Source organism: Saccopteryx leptura, chromosome 5, assembly GCF_036850995.1.
Source record: "Saccopteryx leptura isolate mSacLep1 chromosome 5, mSacLep1_pri_phased_curated, whole genome shotgun sequence".
Lineage (NCBI taxonomy): Eukaryota > Metazoa > Chordata > Mammalia > Chiroptera > Emballonuridae > Saccopteryx > Saccopteryx leptura.
This window is the reverse complement of record NC_089507.1, coordinates 212,265,586-212,291,334: the sequence shown is the minus strand read 5'-3', so window position 1 is coordinate 212,291,334 and position 25,749 is coordinate 212,265,586. Positions and strand designations below refer to the sequence as shown.

At 56.5% G+C, this 25,749-nt stretch overlaps 2 protein-coding genes across 3 annotated transcripts in view; both read right to left on the bottom strand.

Annotated features, from left to right (window-relative positions):
- Positions 1–498: 498 nt before the first annotated feature.
- FAM83C (family with sequence similarity 83 member C) lies at positions 499–5,860 on the bottom strand. Its single transcript, XM_066383999.1, has 4 exons — positions 5,228–5,860; positions 3,089–3,256; positions 2,753–2,877; positions 499–2,244 (listed from the first exon to the last, which is right to left on the bottom strand). The coding sequence occupies exons 1-4, from the start codon at positions 5,738–5,740 to the stop codon at positions 822–824; spliced, it is 2,229 nt and encodes a 742-aa protein (XP_066240096.1). The 5' UTR covers positions 5,741–5,860; the 3' UTR covers positions 499–821.
- Positions 5,861–16,386: 10,526 nt separating this feature from the next.
- The window catches only part of UQCC1 (ubiquinol-cytochrome c reductase complex assembly factor 1), a 101,125-nt gene continuing 91,762 nt past the window's right edge, over positions 16,387–25,749 (bottom strand). For both annotated transcript variants that reach the window (XM_066383997.1, XM_066383998.1), the window contains 2 exons: positions 19,701–19,814; positions 16,387–16,969 (listed from right to left, as the gene is read on the bottom strand). In XM_066383997.1, coding sequence (XP_066240094.1) covers positions 16,835–16,969; positions 19,701–19,814 — 249 coding nt within the window. In that variant the 3' untranslated portion in view covers positions 16,387–16,834. The remainder of the gene's footprint in view (positions 16,970–19,700; positions 19,815–25,749) is intronic.

The window sequence follows — 25,749 nt, the reverse complement described above, 5'->3', positions numbered from 1 at the left end:
ATTGTGTTCATGGGTACGCAGCTTGTGGATGCAAACCCTGTTAGTGTGCTACGTATATCGTTGCAGGCATTTGGTGTATCTCCGTAATGTATGTATTTCGTGTGCATGGGGACATATGAGTTGTTGATATTGTGCATCATGTCTGTGCAAAAACACCATCTTAAGAGTCAGAGACACAGGTTTGGGCCCCTACTCTGCCACTTACTTAGACCTGATTCCAAGCAGGTCATTAAACTCTCTGGACTTCAGTTTCCACATTTATAATATGGGAAAGATAATACCTACGATCCTAGGATTATTTACCTACAGGAGGTCTATCTTGTAGGAGGTGAACATGAAGGATGAGAAATAACTGGTGTGGGCCTGGCCTGTGGTGGCGCAGTGGATAAAGCGTTAACCTGGAATGCTGAGGTCACGGGTTCGAAACCCTGGGCTTGCCCAGTCAAGGCACATATGGGAGTTGATGGTTCCTGTTCCTCCCCCTTCTCTCTCTTTCTCTCTCTCTCTCTCTCTCTCTCCTGCCATCTCTCTAAAATGAATAAAAAAGAAAGAACTGGTGTGAAGTGCCCAGCAGTGGCAAACTACACTGTGGGTTCCATTTCCCTGTGTATGTGTGTGTGTGTACATGTGTGTGTGTGTCTGTGTTTGGGTTCGTGTGTGTAAGCAAGAATCCTGAGCCCAGGGAGTGTCTAGCCTGGGCTTCTAGACACCCTCCCCTCCCTGTGAAGCCTCTGCTCAAGCCTTCACCCCAAACTCTGGGACCTGAGCAAATCTAGAGTCTCAGCAGTTGGAGGAAGCACATGTCTCTGCTGGGAGCAAGACTAGGACTCAAAGCGGCTTCGGAGCTGCTTGAACTTGGACTTGTTGTACTTGGTGATGAGGTCCAGTTTGCTGTGGCCCAGGGTCAGCCGTTTCTCATCCCCAAACGAGCCATTGCTACTGCCATTGTGATGGCCACCTGTGGGGCCCCCGGGGAGGCCATGTGCAGCTCCCTGCCTGGCACCCTGAGATTGATGATACTTGGTGATGAGGTCCAGTTTGCTGTGGCCCAGGGTCAGCCGCTTCTCATCTTCAGAGCCCACTCCAGGCTTGCGAGCATGGTTCCGTCCAGGGAGACTACTGGGCCCGGGCCCGTCGCCCCGGAATGGGCCAAACTTTGTGATGAGGTCCAGCTGACTGTGGCCCAGGGTCTGCCGTCGCTCAGCTGGACCCTGCTTGCCAGCCCTGGCTGAGGATTTGGCTTCCGGGGGCGCTCTGGGGCCCCCAGCCTTGGGGTACTGTACCAGGAGGTCCAACTGGCCATGGCAGTGGTTTGGAGACAGCCTCTTATCCTTTGGGGTCCCATTACCAGGTCTGGGGGAGCCTGACTCAGGGCCACACCCAGCCCCTTGGGCCCGGGGCAGGAGATCCAGCTGGTTGTACCTCTGGTTTGAGGACAACCTCCTGTCCTCTCGGGCCTGCTCACCAGGCCAAGGGGGGTCTGAACTGGGGGCAATGCCAGAATCGAGGCCTCCTGCTTTTTGGGCTCTGGGGAAGGGGACAAGGAGATCCAGCTGACTGTGGCTCTGACTCAGAGATGACTTCTCCTCCACTGTCTCCAGGGCTGTGCCAGGTCCTCGGCGGCCTCGGGGGAGGCTGGGCTCCTGGCTTCCCGGGAACCCATTCTCTGGGAGCCGGGACAAGGTTGGGATACCCCGGGAGAGGGGGAGGCGGGAACGTGGGCAAGTAAGCAGAGGTGACCCCACCGCCAGGGGCAAGGGGCCGGTGCTATTGTGGTTGAGGGCAGGGGAGGACTGAGACCATGGGGATGAGCCCAGCTTGCCCAGATTGGCCCTGTAGGGCTCTGGTGGGGAGCCATGGTTAGGATCTGACAGCTGGCGTTGCAGGGGGCGCTGGCCACTGGCCTCACGACAAGCAGGGCCTGGGGATGAGGACCCCACACCCATGTCACTGCAGCCACTGCTTCCTGGGAGGGCGAGGTAGAAGGCGCGGCCCATGAGAGGGGAGTGCTTGACGCTGCTGAGGCTGGAGGGCGACGAGGACGTGGGGCTTGGGATGCTGGGCCCGAAGGCCAGGGCCACGGGAGGAGGGCCCGGCGCCCCGGGACCCTCGCCACTGCAGAAGCCCTCCACAGGCCTGGACTCGGCATACAGACAGCGGAACTCCCGGTCGAAGTCCTCCACGATGCGGCCCCTCAGCTGCAGCACCATGCTGGTGTGGGCCTGGCTGCAGAGCCAGGTGAGGCTGGGGGCGGGGCGTCAGGGTCAGGAGACAGAGGGGAGGACCCGGGCCCAGGCTGGAGTCACAACCAGCGGAGCATACTACATACTACACCACCACCACCACCAGGGGCCCAGCGCGGGGACGGAGCTCTGACACAGTCTGTAGAAGTCCTAGACCAGCTTCGTGGCCTTGGGCGCGTGGTTTCCCATCTCAGGGCCTCAACTTCCCCTTCCGAAAGGGGAAAGCTTCCCCGAAGTCCCTCCAGTGCCGAGAGGAAATATATAGTTATTTTTCCATGCCGGTGGCATTAAAGTAAACCTTCTACAGCACAAGTGCCTGCAGACCCCGCCTGGGGCTCTCAGCTCCCACGCTGTCCCCTGAGCCCTGCAGAGTGCCTCACGCATGGCAGCTGCTCAGCCCACGTTGGAAAAAATGGAGGAGTGAAGGATAGTTCAAAGCCAGATCCCAGGCGCCCTGACCAGCCAGTGGCCCGGCCCCAGGTCCCTCTCCCTTGGTCCCCCTCGCTCACCTGTAGCTGCCCGCCACCACCTGCTCGCAGTCGATGAGGACGAACTTCTCCAGGGCCTGCCCCGTGAAGCGGCGGCCTGCCTTGCTGCAGTATGTGTCCCCGCATGTGCTCCGTACACGCATGTTCTGAGCCAAGGAGGGACGAAGGACGAAGGTTGGGGGGTGACCTTGAGAGAATGGGACTTAAGCCCCTGGGCGTCTCTGACCTTCCAACAGCTAAGGAACGCGGTCCCCCACTCCCATGGACCCCCAGTGCTCACTGACCACCCGAAGGACTCTTGTGTCCTCCCTGACTGACCAGCCCACCCCCTGGCTACTGCCCCTGTTCCTTGCTGACCGGCAGGTGCCCCCCATTGAGGTCCATCTTGTAGCACATCTCCAGAAAGTGCCTCAGGTGCTCCTGAGCCAGGAGCAGGTAGACGGGGACACCACGCCGGCTGGAGGCCTCCATGAGGTCACACAGGAGCTCCATGTCGGTGAATACATCCATCACCACAGCCACCACCTGGAGGAGGGAGGGGAAGGTCAGCCCGGCAGGGGCTGGAATCCCAGGTAAAGAGCACTGGACTCAAAAGTAGGAGGCCGGACCCTGCAAGAAAACCTGACCTGAAAGGGCTTTGAGTCATGACCTAGCCTAGTGGTTCTTAACTTAGACACAGGGAGGTTTCACTGTCTTAACCCCCCCGGTTGTTACGCAAGTTTGTGTGTGCATTTTTTTCCTGAGGACAGAATATGCATCTGTCCTCAGATTCTCAAAGATGTCTGTGGATCAACTGCACCCGCCTAAAGCTGCACTCTACTCGTGAGGAAACTACGGGCCAGAGGGCGGAAGGAGTCAGAAACAGAACCCAGACCCCAATTCCCAGTCTGGGTCCTCACGCTCTCCCCACCAGCACCAGCCCTACCTCTGGCCCAGGGACTGTGTCAGATTCCCTTCTCAAGGGTCCGAGCTGCAAGCCAGGCACTGGGGTCTTCACTGTCCTTGGCCAGACCTGCCTCAGTTTCCCTGAGGTCTGTGACATCTTACACCCATGAACTCCTTCACTTCTACCCACGCCAAGTGGGACCAGGTCTTCTCCTCAGTTGAGGGGCCGGGGCTTGTGGCCTCATATAATGGGCTGCCTCAGCATAGCCCTGGAAAACTTCTGGCACCAACAAGCCCCCAACTGTCCCTTCTGGCCCTTCCCAATCCAGGCCAAGAGGCAGGAGGCGCAGAGCAAAGCATTACAGCTTGAGCCACATGAAGCGTGGCTCAAACCTGCACTCTGCTACTTCCTAATGGCACAGCCTTGGGCGAAGATGCTGGAAGCCTCAACTTCCTCATCCGCTAAATGGGGGTAATGATAGCTACATCTCAGAGTTATGGGGAGTTAAATGTGAAAACACTCAACATACAACAGAAGCTCAATAAACGTTCCTTTCCTGCTGCCTCCTGAACAAACAAGGGCATTGGGAAGCAGGGAAAGGAAGCCCTTCCCAAGGTCACTCAGAGTCAGTGACAGCCCCAAGCAGAATGCTGGCTTTTGGCCCAGAGATAGAGAGGGTCTAGATGAGGGTGAGGATGCCCTAGTGATCCATGGCACAGGCCTGACCAGAGGTAGAGGGGAGCAAGGACAGGCAGGAAAGATCAAAAGAACAGGGGTGACCACAGCAGCCACCTGCCTAATAACCCCACTCCCAGTGCCAATTAGGCCCAGCCCTCCCCTGCCCGGGGCAAAGGCAGGTCTGCCAGGGAGGCTCTGAAGGTACCAATGGGATCCCGAGATCCCAGCATCCGGGCTCCTGCTCTCTGCAACAGACCCCTCCAGGCTGCTGCCCCCAGGCCAGGGCACGGAAGCCGACCCACCTCAGATCCTGCCTGGGGCCACCTGATTACCTCCCCTGCCCCCTGAGTCGGGGGTCCTCTGCCTCAGGCCCGGCAGGAGACACAGTGCACAAAGGGCAAAGGGTGGATGGTGACAGGTGCCCGGAGGCACGGCTGTGCCTGAGTCAGGACCCCTTCCTCTTTTCCTGACCCCTGAGCCTTGAGCGCTATTTCACCAACGGACTGGACCTTCCTGAGCTTGTCGCAGCCCCTCTCTGGCCTCAGTTCCCTCCATACGTCAAAGGCTGGCTCAGATGTTCACCAAGGTTGGGATTCTTAGTTTGGGGGATCATAAACCTTTTGGAGAACCTGACGAAAGCCACACGCCCTCTCCCACAGAAGGGTGCAGGCAGGACCCCTCCCTGCGCTGTGCACGACTTTGCATCAGGCGTTTTCAGGGTGTCTGTGGAGTCCCAGAGGGCCATCCCCGTTCTGCGCTTATCCATAACGTCCCTGAGCAGATCAAGTGCAGCTTGTGACCTGACAAGAGGGCAGAAGTCCCAGCCCCGGCGCTGCCCCTCAGCGGCGGTCTGTCCTCGGGCTCGTCCCTCCCCTCTGCGGCCTCAGTTTCCACATCTGTGTAATGAGTGCCCGGAGAGATGCCGGCCTTACCGTGCGGGCCTGGCTGAAGAGGAAACGCAGGAGGTCTTTGATGTTCTTGGTCTTGTCCCGCTGAAAGTGGACCACGGCCTGGGTGGGGCCGAAGCCCGTAGCCGGTGGAATCTCGGGCCAGCCCAAGTCCAGGTCTGGGGGGTCTATGTCAGAGGCCATGGGAAAGTAGGTGCCCGAGGTGACTTCGGAGAGCAGGCTGAGGCGGTCAGGGCCTGAGGCCTCGGGGCCCTGGGCCTCGCCAAGCTCAGGACCCCCGCGCACATGGCTGGTCATGTAGTCCACGTCCGGGGCGCTCAGGAAGGGCAGCTCCCGCTCCTCCGAGATGACCCGCAGGTAGGCAGCCTGGCCCTGCTCCAGGAGGGCGTCGGCCGCCAGCCGGGCCGCCTCGCTGTGCTGCAGCACCAACGGGGAGCTCTCCCGCCACCAGGGCCGCTTCAGCTCCTCCAGCCGACCCCGCAGGGGTCCTGCCGCTCCCTGGGCTCCCGGGCCCCCGGGCCCTAGGCCTCCGAACATGCCTGCCCACTAGGCTGCTGTCATCCTCCAGCGGGGGTTCATGGCCTGTGTCCCCAGCTGGCTGCAGCAGGAAGAAGAGGCCGGCAAACCTGTCCCCTGCCAGTCAGCCTGTGTGGCAGGGCCCCCGACCGCTGCCACCCTAAGTCAGAGAGCTATGCTCCGCCTCATAGCCCCTGGCTTCTGGAACCTGTTGGGTCAGCCTCACCTGTCAGCCTGCTGTTGGGACTTGTCCTTACAGGAAAACGTTAGTGGTAGGCCCTTAGCGCACTCCTGCCCCCATCCCCCACCCCCACCCCGCCCCAGCATTGCCTGTCCCTTCTGCACTAGGCTCTTGACAAGTTTCCTTCAAAGCCCGACCTTCCAGAGCCCCCTGGAGGTTGTATTATGTCAGGGACACACGCATGCACGCACACACACACCAGGGTGAAGGAATGACTTAAGGACACCCAGATAAAGACATAAACATGCAAGGATGCAGGCTAACTGACATACGGAGAGTTGACAGACACACAGATATAGACTATAGGTCGACAGGTGCAGACCACACGTTCTGATCACACGTAAACTGACCCAAACACTAATGCAGAGACTGACATAACCCCAAACCCATGCTGACAGATGCCGCAAGCCTCAGCACCCTGCACTCAGGCCCTAAGAGCGGAAGGGAATGTCACAGAACTGCAAGGACATGGCCTGTCTGCCCCCCCACACACGGGCCCTTTGTTCCCACACGGCCCTGCCATTCTCCGTCCCCATAGCTGTGGCCCTCCCACTACCCTCTCCCACCCCCAGCCCAGCTCTGAGCTCATCCTCCTCGGGTCTAGAGCAGTGGCTCTCTCTCACCCTGTATGTAATTCCCAACAATAGCCAGGATGTGTTCAAATGCAGATCCCCAGGCCCCACCCACTTGAGGTTCTGACCCAGAAGGTCTCAGTAGACCTCTGGAGCCTGCCTATTTAACAAGGGACGTATGTGGCACATCTGGGGCAGCGTGTCGAGGCCCACCCACTGAGGGACGCTGTTCCAGATGGCTGCGTTTCCACAGCCGCAGCTCTGGGGAAGCTCTTGGCCCGGTGGGGACCCGACCACAGCCTTCCTCCCCGCCTCGGGAGCCCAGTATTAAAGGGTTAGTGAGAAAGGTCGCTTCAGAGAAGGGGCGGTGGTGGTGGAGGGGACACACTGCAGAGTCAGGAGGCAAACAGGGCTGGCAGGTTTCTTATCTGTGCTGCTAACACGGGCCAAAGTCCCAGAGCCCTCGGGAGCATGGGTGGGAGGCTTGGCTCTGGAGAAGGGGGTTAGCAGAGGACAGCGAGGTGGGAGCCAGGCCAGGCGGAAGTGGTCCCATGGTGCAGGGCTAGCTTGAGGGACCACCTCTCTGTGGAGGGAGGCGGTAATGAGGATGGCCGGGAGGCCTATTGCCACGTCTCGTGACCCTGTTCGGTACCGATGGCAATGGCTTTAGCTGGTCTGCGATCACATCCAGAGCAGAGCTTCTCTATGGCCACAGAATCCCACACAGGGCCCAACACATGCGGGGGGCGGGGGGCGGGCGGTAGGGGCCCCTCGGCATTGAGTTGGGCTCTGGGATCAAAGATGAACGGGGCTGGGCTTTGTCTTTAAGGAGTCTACAAGGTGGGGGGGAGAGAGGGGAGGGAAAGCCATTGGCCATGAGCTGAAGTGCTAGAGCACTGTCCCCCATTGCAGAAACAGGGGCTCAAAGGAGCCCCTTCCCTCGGGGTGGGAGGCTGTGAGGGCGGGCGGCGGGGAAAGCAAGGCCAGACCGTGGGAAGGTGAGGAGCTGTGGGGTAGCCGAGGTGGCAGGCCCTTCATTAGGGCCTTATCTCCAGATTTCAGGGGAGAACCAGGGCCTCGTCTGGGTCGGAGAACTGCTCCCGGCAGGGGAGGCAGCCGCGTTTCTATGTTGCCGAGTTCCTGTGTTCACCCCTCAGCGTGCACCCGCGTACCTGATGGCATACCAGAAATACTGGCTTTTAAAAAAAATTATTTTTAATTGTGGTAAAATACACGAACGTAGTTTACATCTTAACCCTTTACAGTTCAGGTCACTAAGGACATTCACACGGTTGTGCAACCTTCACCGCCATCTCCAGAATCCTCTTCAGCTTGCAAAGCTGAAACTCTGTAATCATTAAACATGAACTCCCCTCTCTCCATGCCCTGGGAACCACCTCTCTACTCTGTCTCTGTGAATTGGACTCAGGTACTTCATGTAAGTGGAATTATATACAGTATTTATCCTTTTGTGACTGGCTTATTTCACTTAATGTCCTCAAGGTTCATCCATGTCGTAGCAGGTGTCAGAATTTCCTTCCTTTTCAAGGCCAAGTAATATTCCAGTGTGTACAGACCACATTGTTTATCCACTCACCCATCGATGGACACTTGGGCTGTTCCTATCCTTTGATGATTGTGCACAACACTGCATGAACATGGGTGTACCAATTTGGCTCTGTAGTTTTGTACATTTCCAGGTCCACGCTTGTATTATACTCCATTTCTGTAAGTAAATACCACTGACTATTGACAATTGTGTGGCTCAACATATATGCCTCTATGTACGTGGAATTGTACCTGTGCATGTATGTACATGTATGTACTGTGATGTCTGCCCATCTGCTTGGCTGTCTTTAAATATCTAACTGCATGTCAGTGCCTACTTACCTGTGCAGGCATCTGTGTATAGCTACTCGTGTGTGCACGTCTGGGCATAGACCTATCTATTGTGTGCACAAGCGCCTGGGCAGTGGTCTCTGACCCCAACTCTGGTACAAGGGAGCTGGGATGGGGAAATTCAGTCAAAAGGATCCCCTAATAATGAAAGCATGTGAATCAAATTAAATCCCCTAGGGCTGCAGGACTGGCAGCCCCTCCCTGCAGGCTGAGTGGGTCAAGGGCAACAGGAGGGTAGATAGGTGGATCCTGGCCGTGGGCCTGGCCAAGAGGTGGGGGCCCAGGGTGATGGGAACCGTACAGATAGCTAAGCCCAGACCCCGGCTGAAGTGTGCTGGGCACCGGCCCCTTAATAACTGTTATTAAGAGGAAGAAAAACATTTTCCTGTCCAGGGGGTGTGTCAGGCGCCTGCCCGGCATCACTCTGCCATCCTGGGGGGCATTTAGCCTTGTCTCTAAGAAGCCAAGTGGCGCCTGGACTGGTGACTGTCCTGTGGGGGTGGCGGGAGCCGAGGTTGGGCTGCAGCCCTCCAGGCGTGGCCGCTGCGATGCCAACACCGCCACACACCTTTCATGTGACTCCTCTGGGTCTGGGGAGACGGGATTCCTGGGAGAAGCCACCGGGGCAAGTAGGGAGGAGTGTGCCCAACTCCCTTGAATGAAGCGACCTAGATCTAGAGATACAGGGCCAGGTGGTAAGGATGCCCAGAGGTCGGCTTGAGCCGGGTATCAGAGGATGAAAAAGACTTCCGGGTGGACAGAAGGGCAAGCAGGGTGCTCCAGGCAGGAGGCCGAGAGGGGCAGGGGCATGCCCGGGGGGGGGGGGCGGTGGCACAGGAAAGGACCGTCAGAAAGGCCACCCAGGCCACCCTCTGAAGAGGGCCTTGCTAAAGTGCACGGAGGTTGCCAAGACTCCCAGAGCGGTGGTATTCTGGGATACCTTAGGGAGCAGTCTCCCACGGGACAGCAGCCCAAGGCACCAGACTCCGAAGCAACCCGACAGGCGTGGTGCACCGTCCTCGAGCACCACACAGGCCTGCGGGAGGTCACCCCGGCTCTGGGAGCAACCCAGACAGGCGTGGTGCACCGTCCTCGAGCACCACACAGGCCTGCGGGAGGTCACCCCGGCTCTGGGAGCAACCCAGACAGGCGTGGTGCACCGTCCTTGAGCACCACACAGGCCTGCGGGAGGTCACCCCGGCTCTGGCACTTAATGAGTTGAACAATCCCTCCTGAGTCACGGTGGCTGAATCTGTAAAATGGGACCAGCACCACCTCCTTCACCAGGCTGCTGTGAGGAATGACTGGGCTGCGCTGGTTCACGAGGCTGGCTGAGCGTGGCAGCCGCTCGGTGCAGGCCGACTCCAGAGCTTTCCGGCCGTGAAAAGGCAGGGACTTGGGGAAGGCCTGGAGACAAATGAAGAGGTGGCCACGGGCCCCCCTGGTCAGTCCCTGGCCCCTTCTGGACCAAAGGCCGGCCCCGAGGGCGAACATGGCTCCCTGCCATGTCAGGGAGTGTGGCTCTGGGGTCTGGCCTGTCGCCCCAGTTCACAGGAGGTGTACCCAGACAAGTATCCGCACCTTTCTTGGGCATGTAGGACTCCAAGGAATGAGAATGTTGGCACCCTACTTCAGAAAGGGGACCGTGTCTGGGTCCGGACTGTACACAGTGACAGTGGGTCTCTCTTTCCCGCACAGCCTTCCCCCACGCCTCCCCATCTCTTCTCATTCACCAGTGGTGATCCAGCCACCTCTCCCCCTTCCTGCCCTCCCCTCCGTCCACCTAAGCCACCCTGTATGGATTTAACGCCTATGTCAGGCCAGCACTGTGGTTCCAAAGATGAGTAAGCCCTGGTCTGTGCCCCGAAGGAACTCAGTTCAGTGGGGAAGGCAAACCCATAAATCATTATAAGCCACAAATTCAGCCGAGGCATACACCAAGTGTTTGGGGTTTAGAGCTCATGACCCATTCTGGAACCTGAGAGGAACCATGTCCCCACCCCCCCGACCCCCAACTAGGGCACAGCCCGTGCAGGCTCCCTCCCAGAGGGTGACTGGGAATTGAAGGGGCTGTTTCTGGCCGCAGGGAGAGAAAAAGAGGGAAGGAGCAGGCCTGCATAGGCCCCAGGGTTCCGGTTCTGGTTCCGGACTGAAAGTTCGGGTGAGCCCCTCGGGCCTCGGTCCAGGCAGTGCGCCGGAGGGGCAGGAGGTCCCCGTCCCTGACAGTGTGCACGCCGTATGCCGTCACTTGTTGGCATTACAGGTCAGTCAGTGCTGAAAGACCCCCTTCCTGGGAACACCTAGTCAGGACCTCCAGGACCTTTCTTCCCTCAGCAGAGGGAGGGTCCTTGACCCGAGCAGGGTCCGGGTCCTAGGCTCGCTGGCACCGCTCAGGGCAAGGCCCCTGGAAGCCACAGAAAACTTGGGATGGATCAGTTAGCACCTGGGCATGGGTAAGTGGGTAGGGGATTACAGCAAGGGGCCTGAGGTCTGGCCTGGGGTGGGGTGCAGTGGGGAGAGGGTGGGGAGACGTAGGCAGAACCAGGGCACAAGTATAGGAGTGCCACTCCCAAAGGAGGAGTTTGAACGCTCTGGGTCTGCCCGGTTCTCTTCCGTCCCGCTTCTCCGGAACGGCGGATCAGCGCTAGATTCCCCGGGTGTGTGGACCAGCATGAGCACCCCTTCCTCCTCAGCCCTCAGCTCAGAAGTCCCTCGCCCCCCCCACCCCCCCACCCCATCCATCTTGGTCTTCTGGTCCCAGATCAAGTGGTTCCCTCCTCTGCTCCAAAGCCCGGCCCTGTTCTCATGTCCTGGCTTCCACTTCCAGAGGGATGACAATGATAATGATAATAATATACATAGTAACAGTAAGATACCACCTAACATTTGTGGGAAGTTCCCTTCCTTCCCCTAAGTAGTTTTTAGACTTAATCCGGCTCGCGCGCCACCCCTGCACATCTTCAGCATTATCCCGTGCTGGGAGGGTTGTTTGCACGCTGTCCTAACCCCTGTCCATTTTTTCTCCGTTTCTTCTCAGCGAGGCACCTCCCCAAACGCCACAGCTGCTGCCACACCCTGCCTTCTTAACCCTTTGCGATCTGTGTCCTCCCCAAGCTCCTGTTCCTGACGTGGTCTGAACGCCCTCCTCCTCACACGCATGCTCCCTGGCCCTCCTCTCTGCAGCTTGCAGCATTAGGAGCTTAGCCTCCTCCTCCGGGAAGCTCTACTCTCCCCTGGCCTCCATTCCAGACTCCCCCTCCCATGCCAGGTCCTGCACCTCCTACCCCTCCCAGGAATGCTTCCCCTGTGGCTCCCTGCCATCCGTGTACCCCCTCCCGGCACTGCGCCTCTGGGAGCTCGTCCAGCTTCGTGACTTCAAGTGTCCCTTCCGTGCTCGACAAGGCCAGTCCCTGGCCCCTGTCCTAATCATCCCGAGGTCCATTCCTGCCCTGTTCCTGTGCCCTCCCTGGGGATGTCTACTGTCTAGTCTTCTACCAGAGTGCCCCCCCCCCCCCCATGCAGACAGAACCATGATGCATCAAAAGCAATAGGGTCAGGCTCGGAAGAAATGCGACTGCTCAGCTTTGCCGCAGGGTCACCTTGAACCTGTAAGTGGTTCCTTCTCAGTGGTCGTTTCCTTGCTGCATGGTGGGTGGGGGCAACCACCCTACTGGCTCTGTCTCATAGGGAAAAAACCCAAAAGGGGGATTCTTCTTTTCAAGCTCCCCTCATAGGCGGGACATCCCATCTCCCAGAAGAGCTGTGATTATTTTCCCCTGGGGTTTGAACTTCCCTTTGAATCCCTGCAACCCCAGGCCCTCAAGCCTAGATGCCTAGAATCCCTTTGTGACCGAGCCAACCCGCCCTGTGCACTGCTGTGCATTGTAGCTTTCGGGACGTCAGCCCTTCCCAAGAAGGCAGGTGGCTCCCTGTGGCCTGTCCCAGCAGCATAACCCGGGTCACCCCCATTCGCCCCCCTCCCCCGTCTCTGCATCCTCTTCTCCCCTTAGCAACCAACGCGGCTGGTCCACTGGAGTCGTGTGCCTTCCCCTGAGCAGACCCTCACCACCTGCTCCGGGTACCTCAGCCTTCCCAGCGTGTCCTGCTTCCCTTCGAGGCACTTCTGACTTCTGAGCCCTTGTTCTGTTTCTTCTTTAGTTTGTGTCTGTGCCCGCACCGCCCATGAGGCTGGAGCGCTGCTTTAGGTTTCTTTCTGGATAGTAGCACAACCGACCCTCTCCCCACCTAGTCCTCTCTTTCTAGACCGGAAGCACTGGACAGGTGTTGGAACCACCCGACTTGGCCCGCAGAACTCTGGGCCGCCCCGGGCTTCCGTTTCCCCCAGAGGAAGCCTGAGCCTCAGGACACTCACCTCGCAGAACTGCGGCTGAGGATTAAATGAGATACACGTGAGAACACCCACAGGCAGCACCCGCCCCAGCAGCCAGTGTGAACTGTCCCAGCCGAACTGTGGCCGGGGCTTTCATCTCAGCTTGACGAAAGAAATAGCAATTATTCACGATTTTTTTTCTTTTTTGTGAGAAGTGGGAAGGCAGAGAGATCCCTGCATGTGCCTGACAGGAATCCACCCGGCATGCCCACCAGGGGGCGATGCTCTGTTGCAACCAGAGCCATTCTAGCGCCTGAGGCAGAGGCCATGGAGCCATCCTTAGCGCCCGGGCCAACTTTGCTCTGATGGAACTTTGGCTGTGGGAGGGGAAGAGAGAGACAGAGAAAAAGGAGAGGGGGAAGGGTGGAGAAGCAGATGGGCGCTGGCCGGGAATCGAACCTGGGACTTCCACACGCTGGGCCAACACTCTGCTGCTGAGCCAACTGGCCAGGGTCCATGATTGATTATTATTTTTATTTTAGACAAAATTAAATCTTAGGGGTACGGTACTATTCACTCCATTGTGCAGTATTTCTCATTTAAACCGCCTAAAAGGCACTCTTCTCTGAGGAGGAAGGAAAACATTTGTTTCTCCCCATGAACAAGTGCACCTCCTTTTATGTGACGAGGGGAACTACACGACCTTAAGGCCTTCTCGGTTCTGCCTTCGGCTGCTGGGGAGCTCAGAACAGTTGTAGACTCCACTGTAGACTCGTTTCCTCGCTGCCCTGCGGGAGGCAGTGTGGGCCAGGAGAGAGCCAGGGCCGGGGCTGGAGGATGTGGGTGGCCGCACGCGGGGCCCCTCCTTACTCTCAGTGACCCCACCGGCCTCCCTGAGCCTTAGTCCCCTCACCTGTGTCAAGGGGATAAAAACCATGAGGATAATGCCTATTTATAGGACAGCCGTTGAGATAATGTGTTAAAAACACTTCACAAATTACCCAAAAAGTCCTGTGAAAGTTGCTTTACTAGCAGCCAAGGTTTTCTAACATTATTATTCTCCTTCTCTTCCCTCCCCATACGAGCTCCTTATCTTTTAAAATTTGTTTTGTTTTGGCCATTTTATTGTAACTGTGTCTCTTAATCCTTTCCGGAAGCATAAAGAGTACAAATAAGTGCCAAAATGATTCCTAGAGGTCAATCTCCCTGAGGATAAGAAATCAGGCCCTCGCCCTGGCCGGAAGCTTGGCTGGTTAGAGCACCGGCCGGAAGCTCAGAGGTTACCTGTTCGATCCCTGGTCAGGAAACATACAGGGACAGATCAATGTTCCTGTCACTTTCTCTCTCCCTTCCTCACTTGCTAAAATCAGTGAAAATAAAAATAAAGAAATCATGTTTTCGTTTCGTATACTATGTAGTAACAATATACAATAGAAAAACACTGAGCTATTGTTATTGAGCTCATTGTTAAAATAAGCTGAACTGTAGGTCAGACTGAGGGAATGGGCTTTTGGGGGGCCTGTACTGATGATTGATGATTTAGTCATTCATTCCTTCTTCCACTTGTCAAAGCTTACACTGATGCCTACCAGGAGGCAGGGGCTCTGCTGGGCAGTGGAAAACAGTGTGACTGACCCGATCACAGTGCCCACTCCGAAGGGCTCACAGTACAGATGGAGCGGGGAGGAAAGTAGCCACAGCAGAGGGTACCACCTGGGGCGGACAGGAGCCAGTACCTGACCACCTGTGGGATTTCTTTAGCCCAAAGACGGAGGAAGAGGATTGAGGCAGAGAAAATACACAGAATGGTCTCTTCTGGTAACCCCAAGTGATTCAGTTTGTTCAAGGAAGAAATGGCTTAGAAACTCACAAAAATAAGCAAGGCTCATGTGACCAGGCGGTGGCGCAAAGGATAAGAGTGTTGGCCTGGGAAGCTGAGGACCCAGGTTCAAAACCCCGAGGTCTCCAGCTTGAGCATGGGGCCATCAGCTTGAGCGTGGGATCATAGATATGACCCATGGTTGCTGGTTTGAAGCCCAAGGTTGCTGGCTTGCGCATGGGGTCACTGGCTCAGCTAGATCCCCTCAGTCAAGGCGCATATGAGAAAGCAATCAATGAACAACTAGAGCTGCAACTACCAGTTGATGCTTCTCATCTCTCTCCCTTCCTGTCTCTCTGTCCCTCTCTCTCTCGCTTAAAAAAAAAAAAAGCAAGGCTCAAACTAAGAAGAGTTTTGCAGCCTCCGGGGAGCCTGGATTCTACCTTGAAAGGGGGAGGGTATGTAGCCAGTGAACAATGCCGATGGCCAGAAAGCGAGGTCTTGGGGACCACACAGACATGATGGGCCCATTCGGCCCTGAGACACGCAGCACCGCACACAAGCGGCAGGCAGTGTGTGATGACTGCCCCTGAAGCCAGGACCGGACTCCGAGGCCGGGACCATCTGCGGTGGAGGTATTCACAGAGGGCTATATGAACCTAGGCCAACGGGGATGTTGGGAAACGGAGTCAGGTTGTGGACCAGGGCTGGACTGAAGAACCTTTCAAGTTCCTTCCCAATCAGCGATTCCACGACTCTAAAGCAAGCCCGGTAGCTGAACTGGGATCTGTGGCTGCGGAGCTGCCGTGGGCAGCAAATGGGTTAAGGCTCAAATCACTTTTATATATGAATTAATGTAGGGTTGGGAGCCAAAATCTGTTCCATTAATTTTTCCATCCATTGCAGGAGCAGTTAGGTACACACAGTAAAGTTTATTTTGGTGCATGGTATACTTCACTCCATTAAAAATAAATTAATCAGCAAATTCCTGCCTGGCTCAGCTCTGGTTTATGTAAATAGTGCCCAGCTGTAATGAGTTACAAGGTGTTATTATCTGACACACACAGAGGAGGCTTCACTCGAGAGCCCCGCTCACAACAAAAGCATCTTAAATAAACTCAGAGAAGGCCGTTTGATTTGTAATGTTTTCACAGAAGTGGGATATACCTCACCCATATAGAGTTTCTTTATATGACTCATTTTATAGCAAGTTAAATGAAGGAAGTTTGATGGGGGAAGGAGGGGCAATATGGCTCCCCGCCCCCTTTCTTCAATTTAAAGAAAGTCCCCCAAGAGATGACCCACACTCAGAGGGGGGAGGGGACTGGCCCTCAAATGCTCAGACCACGGAGTCTCTGCCTACTCGCTCCAGACGCTGGGAAGGGCGCGGAAGGCGGGCACGGGGCGGGTCCTGAGACGGGGTAACAAAGCCAGGAAGAATGTTCTCTTCTCCCAACATCTCACACAGGGGAACCAGGAGAGGAAAGACAGCATGTTCCTCACCCGGGTTACTGGAGGGTGACAAAGGGACCTTTGTTGTTGAGGGCTTTTTTCAAATGGCTTGAGATATGACAAGCCCTTGGCTTGTCCTATCAGAGGCCGCTGGGGTCCCGGCCGACAGGGCTTGGCAGGCTGTGGCCTGGCCAGAACTGTGACATCTCCATGAATCGGAGGCAAAAGCAGCAGCAGAGACTCCCCTGAGCCCTCCCTGCCTGTCTCTGAGCTGAGGGGCACTCCTTGGCTCGTAGCACCTGCCACCTCAGGGAAGTCTCTAAGACTCGAGAATGAAGACGAATCACGAGACAGTTGATTCTGTTTCTTTTAATGGCCGGCTCAACCCCACAGCTCAAAGCCAGGAGACGGAGCAGGGTTGAGCGTCTTGACTTGGCAGTGTTACAAACTGCTCCGAGGCCACGGTGGACCCCTGGTGGGTGCGCCCTTCTTTCTAACATCCCCTATCCCTTCTGTGGCCTTTGGGAAAAGCTGTCAATCTCAGGCTGCCAGGGGGACTTGGGGAACATGTCGGGGAGCTCTTGCTCAGGGCTTCTCTTGCGGGAGACGACGGCCCAGAAGAGTTCCTCCTGGTACTATTATCCCATCAGCTCAGATTCCTGGGCGTACTAAGAGGAAAATCAACACAAATGGGGCCAGGTATTTGACACACGCTGTTCATAGGTCAGTTCAGGCCACTTTCTGCAGGGTCCAGGCCTAACAGGCGCCTCTCCCCCAGCAGTTCTTCAGAGCCGGCGGGTCATCAAAGACCCTCGTCATTATAAATGGGGGAATGGGGCTTCAGGACGCTCTGAGGATTCTTCTCCACTAGAGGGCGCCAGCTCACCTCCCCTGTCAGAAGCAGATCCTCACCATTCATGGAGTCCAGGTACTGAATCTGCAAGGGGAAGAGCGGGAAACAGAGGAAACGGACAGGGAAGGACAGAGTGAGATGGCGTTAGGAACCAGCCTTCCAAAGGAGCGGAAGGGAGGGGCACAAGGGGACTTCTGACCATCCCAGCTCTCTGGCCATGGGTGGTCTCTGATTTGGAGAGACAAGTCACGGGAAGCTCCCTGGGAAGGCTTTAGGGAATTTGCCATCATGCCTTGGAACAGAGATACAAGCCCTGGCTCTCCGGACTGAAAGAACGTTCTAGGGCCGATGTATCGGGAGATACGTCTTAAGCAGGGGTGTGTGTGTGTGTCTATTCAGAGTAGCAATGAATGGTCCTCAAGGTGAGTGGACTCCCTTCTCTGAGGTGTAAGTTCCCTTGTCTGAGAAAGCGAAAAGTAATGTGCACCTGACAGGACCTAGGGCAAGAAAAAGTGATAGGACACAGGCACACTGCTAGTCTCGGGGACTGATTCTTTTGAACTATGTCTCTGCTGTCCTCTAGTGGGCCGACTCCATGGTCAGTTGGCCGTGACTCTGGGCAGCGGGCCCCACCTCCAGCCCTCCAGGATGGCTGGGGGTTCAGTCCCCAACCTGCTCTGCAGAGCGGGGACAGCTGTGATGGAGGACAGGAACAGCCGCAGGGGAGAGGTGGTCAGGCAGTGATCCTGTATGAGGCAGGTCATCTAACGAGTGGCTGAGTCCCAGGAGCTCAGGGCAGTCTCTGGAGGGCTCCCCAGGCTGCCGCTAGGAAGAAGAGCGGACGAGAACTGCTTCAAGTGGCCAGGCCAAAGCTGGGGTGAGAGCTGGGTCGGGGCAGGCGTCTCCGTGAGGGGGCAGGCAGGCGTCTGGGGCCAGGGCAGCAGGCGAGCCTGGGGCCTCCTCTGGGCCTTGGACCGTCCCCCTCTCCCAGGAGTTCCTTCACTTCTGTAGCTTCAAACTCAGGCTGCCGACCTTCGAACTGAACCCCAGCCTCTCACAGGACCTCAGGGCTAGATTTCTTCATGTCCTGCTGTCCTCCGGGGCAAGGAGGTCAACTGACTCATTATCTTTCCTAAAGCCCACGACTTCCCTTGCCAACGACTCCATTTCTGTTCCTAAAGCCACCTTTACGCCCAGCTCCTGGGATAACAATCTCCACACGTCCTGACCGGGTCTCGGGACCACCTACCACACCAGCCAGCATCCTGGTGCAGGGCTAGCGTCCACGCAGGCCCCAGCTTCCTGGTCTCCCTGGTCCCTCGGCTCAGACTTAGTCTCCCCGTCTCTGGCCTCTGTTCCCACCTGTGTCACATCACAGACTGATTTTCCAGGTTACCCTTGTGCCTGACTGGTGTCCTCGTCAAACCAGGAGCTGGCTCCCTGAGGGCAGGACTCAGATCCCTTACCCTCTGCTTTCTGAATACAAGGCCTGGCATAGCAGATGCCCAGAATGTTTGCCGACAGAGCGGATGCCCATCAAAGCTCCACGCTTCCCACTCGCTGGCCTCTCGCTGGGGCACCAGTGTGGCAGCCCCTTCCTTTAGGACCCTCAGAGAGGTGCCAGCCTTGCCCTTGTCGTGGCCCCTGGCACAAGCCCACCACAGCAGATGGAAAAGTTGGGTTGGTCTCTCAGAAAACATAGTATTTGCTTTGCCAGTTGCACCTCCTGGCTGAGGGCGAGTCCAGTGAACAGTCCGAGTCTCAGAACTCGCTGTGGGTGGGGTCCCCTGGCCATAGTGCCCTCTGTCGGGCTCTGGCAGTTTTAAAGAGTGATCAAACAGAAATCCTGGCTTTGGGGGTTCTCTACCCTTTGGGTCTGAAAAGCCTCAGTATGTGGCTTTTCCAGCAATCAACAAGATGGTCCTGTTGGCTAGCTTCTCCTTCAGAGCCAGGGCTGGGCTATTGGAGGCCTGAAGGCTGGGGACACAGGTGAGTAAGAATAACTGTAGGGTGAGGCCTTCGGCTCCAGGAGCCAGGCCCATGAACGAAGGTGTGACTCATGGGCCAGCCTGAGCTGATGAGCTGTCTGAGCAGCTGCGGCCTCCGGTGGCGACATGAATCACCCGGCTTCGGGTTCTAGCCAGCTGTGCGGGTGATTCACTAGGAGACCCTGGAGAGGCCACTGCGTCCCTCCTCCCTGCCACTTGCTCGCTCATCTATAGAGCAGCTTCCCATCAACACAGTATCATAGGGCGCAGAGATCAAGGTGTGAGTTCTCCACGGGCCTGAGAAAAACGAACTGGGCAGTCCTCATTCTGGCGTTTTCTCCTAGACACCCGGGCGTCGGGGAGCCCCGGGGCCAGAGACGTGAGAACGAAGTGGGGAGACCGACTTGACTATGCAGAGCACCCGGAAGAAGAGGACTGAGGGAGGTCAGCAGAAGGTGGCCTGGAGCCCGGGCCTGCTGGAAACCAGGAGCAGGAAACACAACCCTGGGGCTCACGGTGGGCACGGAGGAGGGCCACAGCAGACGGCCGCGCCATCCCACCCGCTGCACCGTACAGGCTCGGGGGCTGTGAGCTGGCATAGCACTGGCACGCGGAAGGCTGCGTGCACAGCGAATGAGAGGCCAAGTGTTCCCCGCTGCAGCCTTGCTCCCGGTGGATACGCAGACGGTGCCCGCCAGCGGCGCCCACTGCTGACATGCTCGGGTCGGAGTTCCCTCCCTCCGCATGGCCCCCCGGGCAGCCCCGCACGGACAGGCTCAGGAAGCACCTGCATCCCGGTGGGCCAGGAGGGGGGGGAGGCCGCTCACCTGCTTCCTCACGTACTCCACCAGCAGTTCCAGCTGCCGGGGGTCCTCGCACTTCTGGTTGAAGAAGGTCCTCCAGAGGGCAGCAGCCAGCCCGCGATCGTCCGAGAGGATCCCCTGGAACAGAGTATGACAGCTGTTCTCCCGGGGAGCCGGGAGGGGCCCAGGCACCGAGGCCGGGGACGCTGCGAAGACGCCGGCGACCACAGCGTCAGCTCAGAAGGACATACAGACACGATGAGCAATGGGGAAGCTATGTGGCGTGCTGGGAGGGGTCTTCAGAGAGCGCCTGGCCCCAACTCTCCCTCTCACGCAGAGGAACAGGGAAAGCGGAGGGGCTGAGTGACTACGGCTGACGGGGGCAGAGAAGGGGGTCGTGTCCAGCTGACCCTCCCAGCCCACTCTCCCTCAGTCAGCAGTGCTTCCCCTGCTGCCCCCAGGCATGGGCTCCAGACAGTCTGAGCGTCCGTCTCTCCCCAGGCACAGCGGTGGGCGTGGACTGCACCTCCTCCCCGGGCCCCAGGGCACGTATCCGCAAGGCAGCTGCCCTTTGGGGAAGGGAACTAGGCACCTTGGCCTCAATGTTCCCCAGCTCTTGGCTGGCCATGCTGGCCCAGCCTCTCGGACCAGGCGCGTGAGCGCCTAACAGTCTCTGCTGGCACAGAGACCCCTGTCAGGAAGTCCAAACACACAGAGGCTAATCAGCAACTGGGCCATGGACCGGGGCCATTTTCTAGCGGGGACTTGTAAGGGAAGGTGGGGAGGGTCCTGCTTCCTGGGGCACGGGGCACTGAAGGGAAGGGCCCCGAGGAGCTGCTCTGTCCAGGCGCCAGGGTGGCGTGGGGGAGCAGCAAAGCGCTGACTGGCAAGCAGCAGCTGGCTCAGGGCCCAGCGCCGCCACGGCCAAGCTCAGAGATGGGGGCAACGCACTAACCCGTCTCAACCTTGTCTATAAAACAGAGGGGATAATACGTGCCCTCACAGCATCCTTGAGTTAGAAACCTAAGATAACGTAAAGGTGTTTTGTTAAGTGCACTAGGTCACGTACAAAGGTCAGGAGCTTGCTGTGCGAGGCAGCGGCAGGTAACAGCCGAAACAACAGTGGGACCTGGGGACCCGACCTCCTGAGTTCAAATGGCAGCTCGGTCACTTGATGGACAGCTGTGTGGCCTTCGGAAAGCTACCAGCCCTTACTGAGCCTTGGTTTCTCACTGGATAAACAACCGAATAATGCCTATCCCACAGAACGGCTGTGAGGGTTAAGAGATAACGGCCACAAAAGACCCTGTAGGTGCTAAATTGTCACACAAAGACCCAGGACCACTTTTTGGTGGGCTGCCCTCTGGGGCATCGCAGTACACAAGGTCTGGCTGCAGGTCTGCTGCCAAGAAAAGCCATGCCCAGTACAACAGCTTGGTGGAAAAACAGTCCACCTGCTCCAAATGCCCCCACCAAACACTCCGACCACACCACCACTTACAAGACTACCCTGGCACAATGGCTGAATCAGGAAAACCAGCTTCTTCCGGTCGATGGGGACAGGAGCCAAGGACAAGCTCGGGCACATCACCGTTTTCCAAGCTATTTACTAACACAACAGCCCGCCTGTCTGAAGTGCCCTGGGCACATGCCGGAGTGCCGCTGGCAGCAACCCACAGGTGCTGCACAGGAAGGGATCAGAGTGGGAGCGGGTGTGACGGAGGCTCTGAGACCGAGCATGGAGCGCTGGACAGCAGGAGCCTGGCGCCGGCCTCCTGCGAACAGGCACCTAGGCCGTCAGGGAGATGCCGGGGAAGGAGCAGACCCTCGGGGAGGGGCAGACCCCCCAGGAAGGAGCAGACCCCCCAGGGAGGGGCAGACCCCCAGGGAGAAGCAGACCCCTGGGAAGGAGCAGACCCCCAGGGAGGGGCAGATGCCCGGGACGGAGCAGACCCCCGGGAAGGGGCAGACCCCCAGGAAGGGGCAGACCCCCAGGGAGGGGCAGATGCCCGGGAGGGGGCAGACCCCCGGGAAGGGGCAGACCCCCAGGAAGGAGCAGACCCCCGGGAGGGGGCAGATGCCCGGGAAGGAGCAGACCCCCGGGAAGGAGCAGACCCCCGGGGAGGGGCAGACCCCCAGGAAGGGGCAGACCCCCAGGGAGGGGCAGATGCCCAGGAGGGGGCAGACCCCCCCGGGAAGGAGCAGACCCCCGGGGAGGGGCAGACCCCCAGGGAGGGGCGGGCCCCCAATCAGCTCCTGAACTGTCAGAAGCAAAAGGATGACTCAGGACTCAGAGGACAGTGACAACAGCCCGACTACTCTGAACGGCAGGGCTCCTCACACCTGGCTCCTAATGACTACGGACACCAAGAACAGACATTACGACCCCCATCTAGAAGAAAGCACACTGAGGCTTAGAGGGCATCTGACTGGCGGCAGACCTGGGACCAGAATGCCTGGGAGGTCAGGGGGCGGTGTCTGACCGGCTCCAGTGAGGGCGTACTGCCCGGCAGAGGGGTGTGCAGTACAAACGTTAGCGACATCTACGAACCCAGCCCAGCCTTCTTCCCACCACACTGCTGTAAGTCAGTGAAAACAAGTGGGAGACCTGTCTGAGTGTAAACTTCAAACCAAGGAAGCAGGAGAAGAGGGTGCGTGTCCAAATATTAGGGTGCACAGCAACGTTCCCACAATCTACTCGGGCGCCCACTTGTTTTCCCTACAACACAAAGAAAGCACCCTTCAGTCAATGGAGACACCGAGGTCTGGTACCTGAGAGGAAGCCAAAGGGACTGCCCTGGCCTGCGAGGGCTCTGGCGGTAATGAGGGGTGGGGAGGGGCAGTCTCACTCAGTGTGGACGGACCTGACACCATCGTGTGCTGCGCACAACGCTGGGAACACAGAAGCCCAGCGCACGGTCCCAGCTCACAGGCAGCCGCGATCTAGTTGAAGGGACGACGCCAGTGCACGTCACACAGGCTTCAATCCTGGAGAACAAGCCAACGCCAGTCTGTACAGGGAGACTCCGGGCACACTCTGCTTATGGCTGGCCCCCCGACTGGAGTCAGCGTCTATGACAATTCTTCAGAGGCCTCCCCACACTACGTACACCTGCCACTGCCATCCTGTCACTGCACCCATTTGTAATTAGATACTTATCTGTTACTTGTTTACTACCTAACTCTCCTCACTGGCAATGGGGAAAGAACCAGACCGATATATTCCTGATGAATCACACACGACAGGCATTTAATAAACACCTGTTAAACTGATGGATGGATGCTGAAATTCAGAGTAAAAGGCAGAGACCTAGAGAGGTCAGGAAAAGCTTTGCAAAGAAGAAGGTCTTTTGGAATGGAGAATATTTGGAAAACTACAGAACATTCTAAGCAAGAGAGAGTAATTTTAGTTTACTAGACATATATAAAGGAGGTGCCTCCAAGGTGCCAGGCCTGACCCAGGCCCTCAGGGCCCAAGCTGCCAGGCTACACCTGCCCTCCACACCTGGCTGCCCAGAGAGCCTCAGCCAGGCCCGGCGTGTCTGTGGGACAGTGAGGCACGTGGCCTTGCGCAGAGCGAAGGCTACACAGCGGCAGGAAATGGGAGGTAAATGCGGAGAGGAAAGGTCACAGTAGGGATGGTTCACAAAGGGCCTGAATGATCTCTGGACCTAATGCAGACATGGACAGGAAGGTTCCATGGGTGTCCAGGGGTAGGACACAGTCCAAGCGAGATTCCAAGAAAAGGGTACTGTGGTGCCACCTTGCCCAACTTCTGTGATGACGGGAATGTTCTAGAGTCGCACTGTCCACTCCACCAGCCACTTTAGTTACTAAGCACCTGAAATGTAACTAGTGCGGCTGAGGAACTGAAGTGTTCGTCTTGTGTGGGTTTAAATAGAGCAGCCACGTGTGGCTGGTACGGGACAGCACGGCTCTGCAGCCCCATGGCCCCCAGTGCAGGCTGCAGAACTGCCCCCACGCCGACCGCAGCTTGTTAGCAATGCAGAATCTCAGGCCGCACCCCGGACTTACCGACACAGAATCTGAATTTTTACCTAGGTCTGCGGCAGATTTGCACACACATTAAAATTTAAGAAAAACTGTTCTAGAATTGTGCATTAAAATTGCAGAGGGAACTTTTACAACTATAGATGCCCATCTACATACACACACCAGGAAAATCACAACTTTGGGGGGATGGGCCCAGATATCAGAGTTTCTAAAAAGAGTCCCAGGTAATTACTGTATTTCCCAAACCTTCCCACTCTTTAAAGTCACCGGGAGTACTGGTTAAAATACAAGACCAAAAAAAAAAAAAAATACTAGGCCCTCCTCCTATTCAGCCGGAATCTTCACAGAGGTGCCCAAGAATCAGATTTAAAAAGCACTCAGCTACCTCTTGTGACCAGACACGTTTGTAAGATGGCTCTTCTCGGATGGCTTGGGATGGGGCATGGAGAAGAGATACAATTCAGAACATCTTTATTAATATTGGAAGAAATTGACTGAGCCACCTGCTATAAAGACTTTAAACAAATGCTAATAGAAAATTATATTTCTGCAAGTTTAAGCCTCACTCTTTCATACACTGTAAGGTCTCTGAAATCAGAACATATCTCATTTAACAACGAACGTGTAGATTCAAGCAGTTGTTTCTCAATGCCTACCCCACTCCCAGAAAGTTCATGTGAAATAAATGTTGTGTGTGGTACACAATCTTAATTACTCTTATAACTGAGGCTATGTGGTTGATTGAGAATCAGGAAACTTTCATTTTAATTAATCTGGTGACCCTAACACATTTAACTTAATTTTTTTGTAAGCTTTTCTCCTGGCTTTCATTATTATCCATAGGCTGATAACATCTCCTCCAGCCTCAACTCTAGTTTCTTCCTCTCATCCTTTCGTGCATTTCTCCCTTCCTTACAGTTTATCTACCCCACGCCACGTGCCATGCTAGCCAGCACAAACACAAACACAGCAGACACTGCCACTACTCAGAAGAAATCCCACGCAGCCACAGGACAGCTAACACTAACATCGGAAGGGCGGGGCGTCCAGGGAAGACAGATGGGAAGTCTGGAGACAACCACAAAAGGAGCATAAAAGCACATGGTTTGTTAAAAAAGATGAGGTATAATGAAGCCTGGTGGTGTGCACAAAGGTATTCATCACACCATTCTTTTAACTTTTCTATGTGTTTGAAATTTCCATAATAACAGTTGGGGGGGGTTGAGACAGATGCTACAACACGGATGAATCTTGAAGACATTATGCTAAATGAAGGAAGCCAGACACCAAAGGATGAAAACTGGATGATTCCACTTCCATGAGGTATTTAGGGGAGTCGGCATCACAGAGACAGAACGCAGAGTGATGGTTCCCAGGGGCTGGGGGAGGGCAGAGGGAGAGCCGTGGTTCACAGGCAGCGAGTTTCAGCTCGGGAAGACGGAAAGAGCTCTGGAGGTAGAGGGTGGCGACTGTCACTCAGCCATGTGAATGTTCTCAATGTGACTAAAATGCACACTTACAAATGGCTAAAATGTTTATTACATTTTTATGTTATGCATATTTTATCATTAAAAAATGAGACAGAGCTAAATGTTTGATGTTGAAGAATGCCCAAGATACCTTGTCCAGTGAAAAAGGCAAGTTGCAGAGCAGTGTGAACAGTGTGACGCCCACTTGCACAGAGAAAACAAACGCAGGGTGCTTGTGCGCCCGGATAACATCTGGAAGGACACACAACAGATTCTCAACAGTCTTCCTCTGGGGCAGGGAGGCGGGCCGCACAGGAAAGGGGCTTTCTGTTTTCTACCTCAAACCCTTTGGACGGTTTTGTGAGTTTTTAAAATGAGTACGTATTGCTTTCAGAGTTAAACACAAAAAAGTGTGCCCTTTGTCTGGCAGATGGTGCTGGTTCCGTGTGTATGTTGTCTTCCCTGGGAGCACGAAAGACTGAGAATGACTGCCCCGCCCTGCCCCGCCACCTGCTCCACACGGCCGCTCAACCGTGCTGACTGTTGAACCACCAGCCCGCAGTGTACAGTTCTCACTTTCCCAAGCACAG

Coding starts and splice junctions, on each gene's coding strand:
- FAM83C (XM_066383999.1), bottom strand. CDS start 5,740: ATGTTCGGAGGCCTAGGGCCCGGGGGCCCGGGAGCCCAGGGAGCGGCA. Junction 3,257..5,227: donor TCTTCAGCCAGGCCCGCACG/GTAAGGCCGGCA, acceptor TCCCTCCTCCAG/GTGGTGGCTGTGGTGATGGA. Junction 2,878..3,088: donor TCAATGGGGGGCACCTGCCG/GTCAGCAAGGAA, acceptor TCCTTGGCTCAG/AACATGCGTGTACGGAGCAC.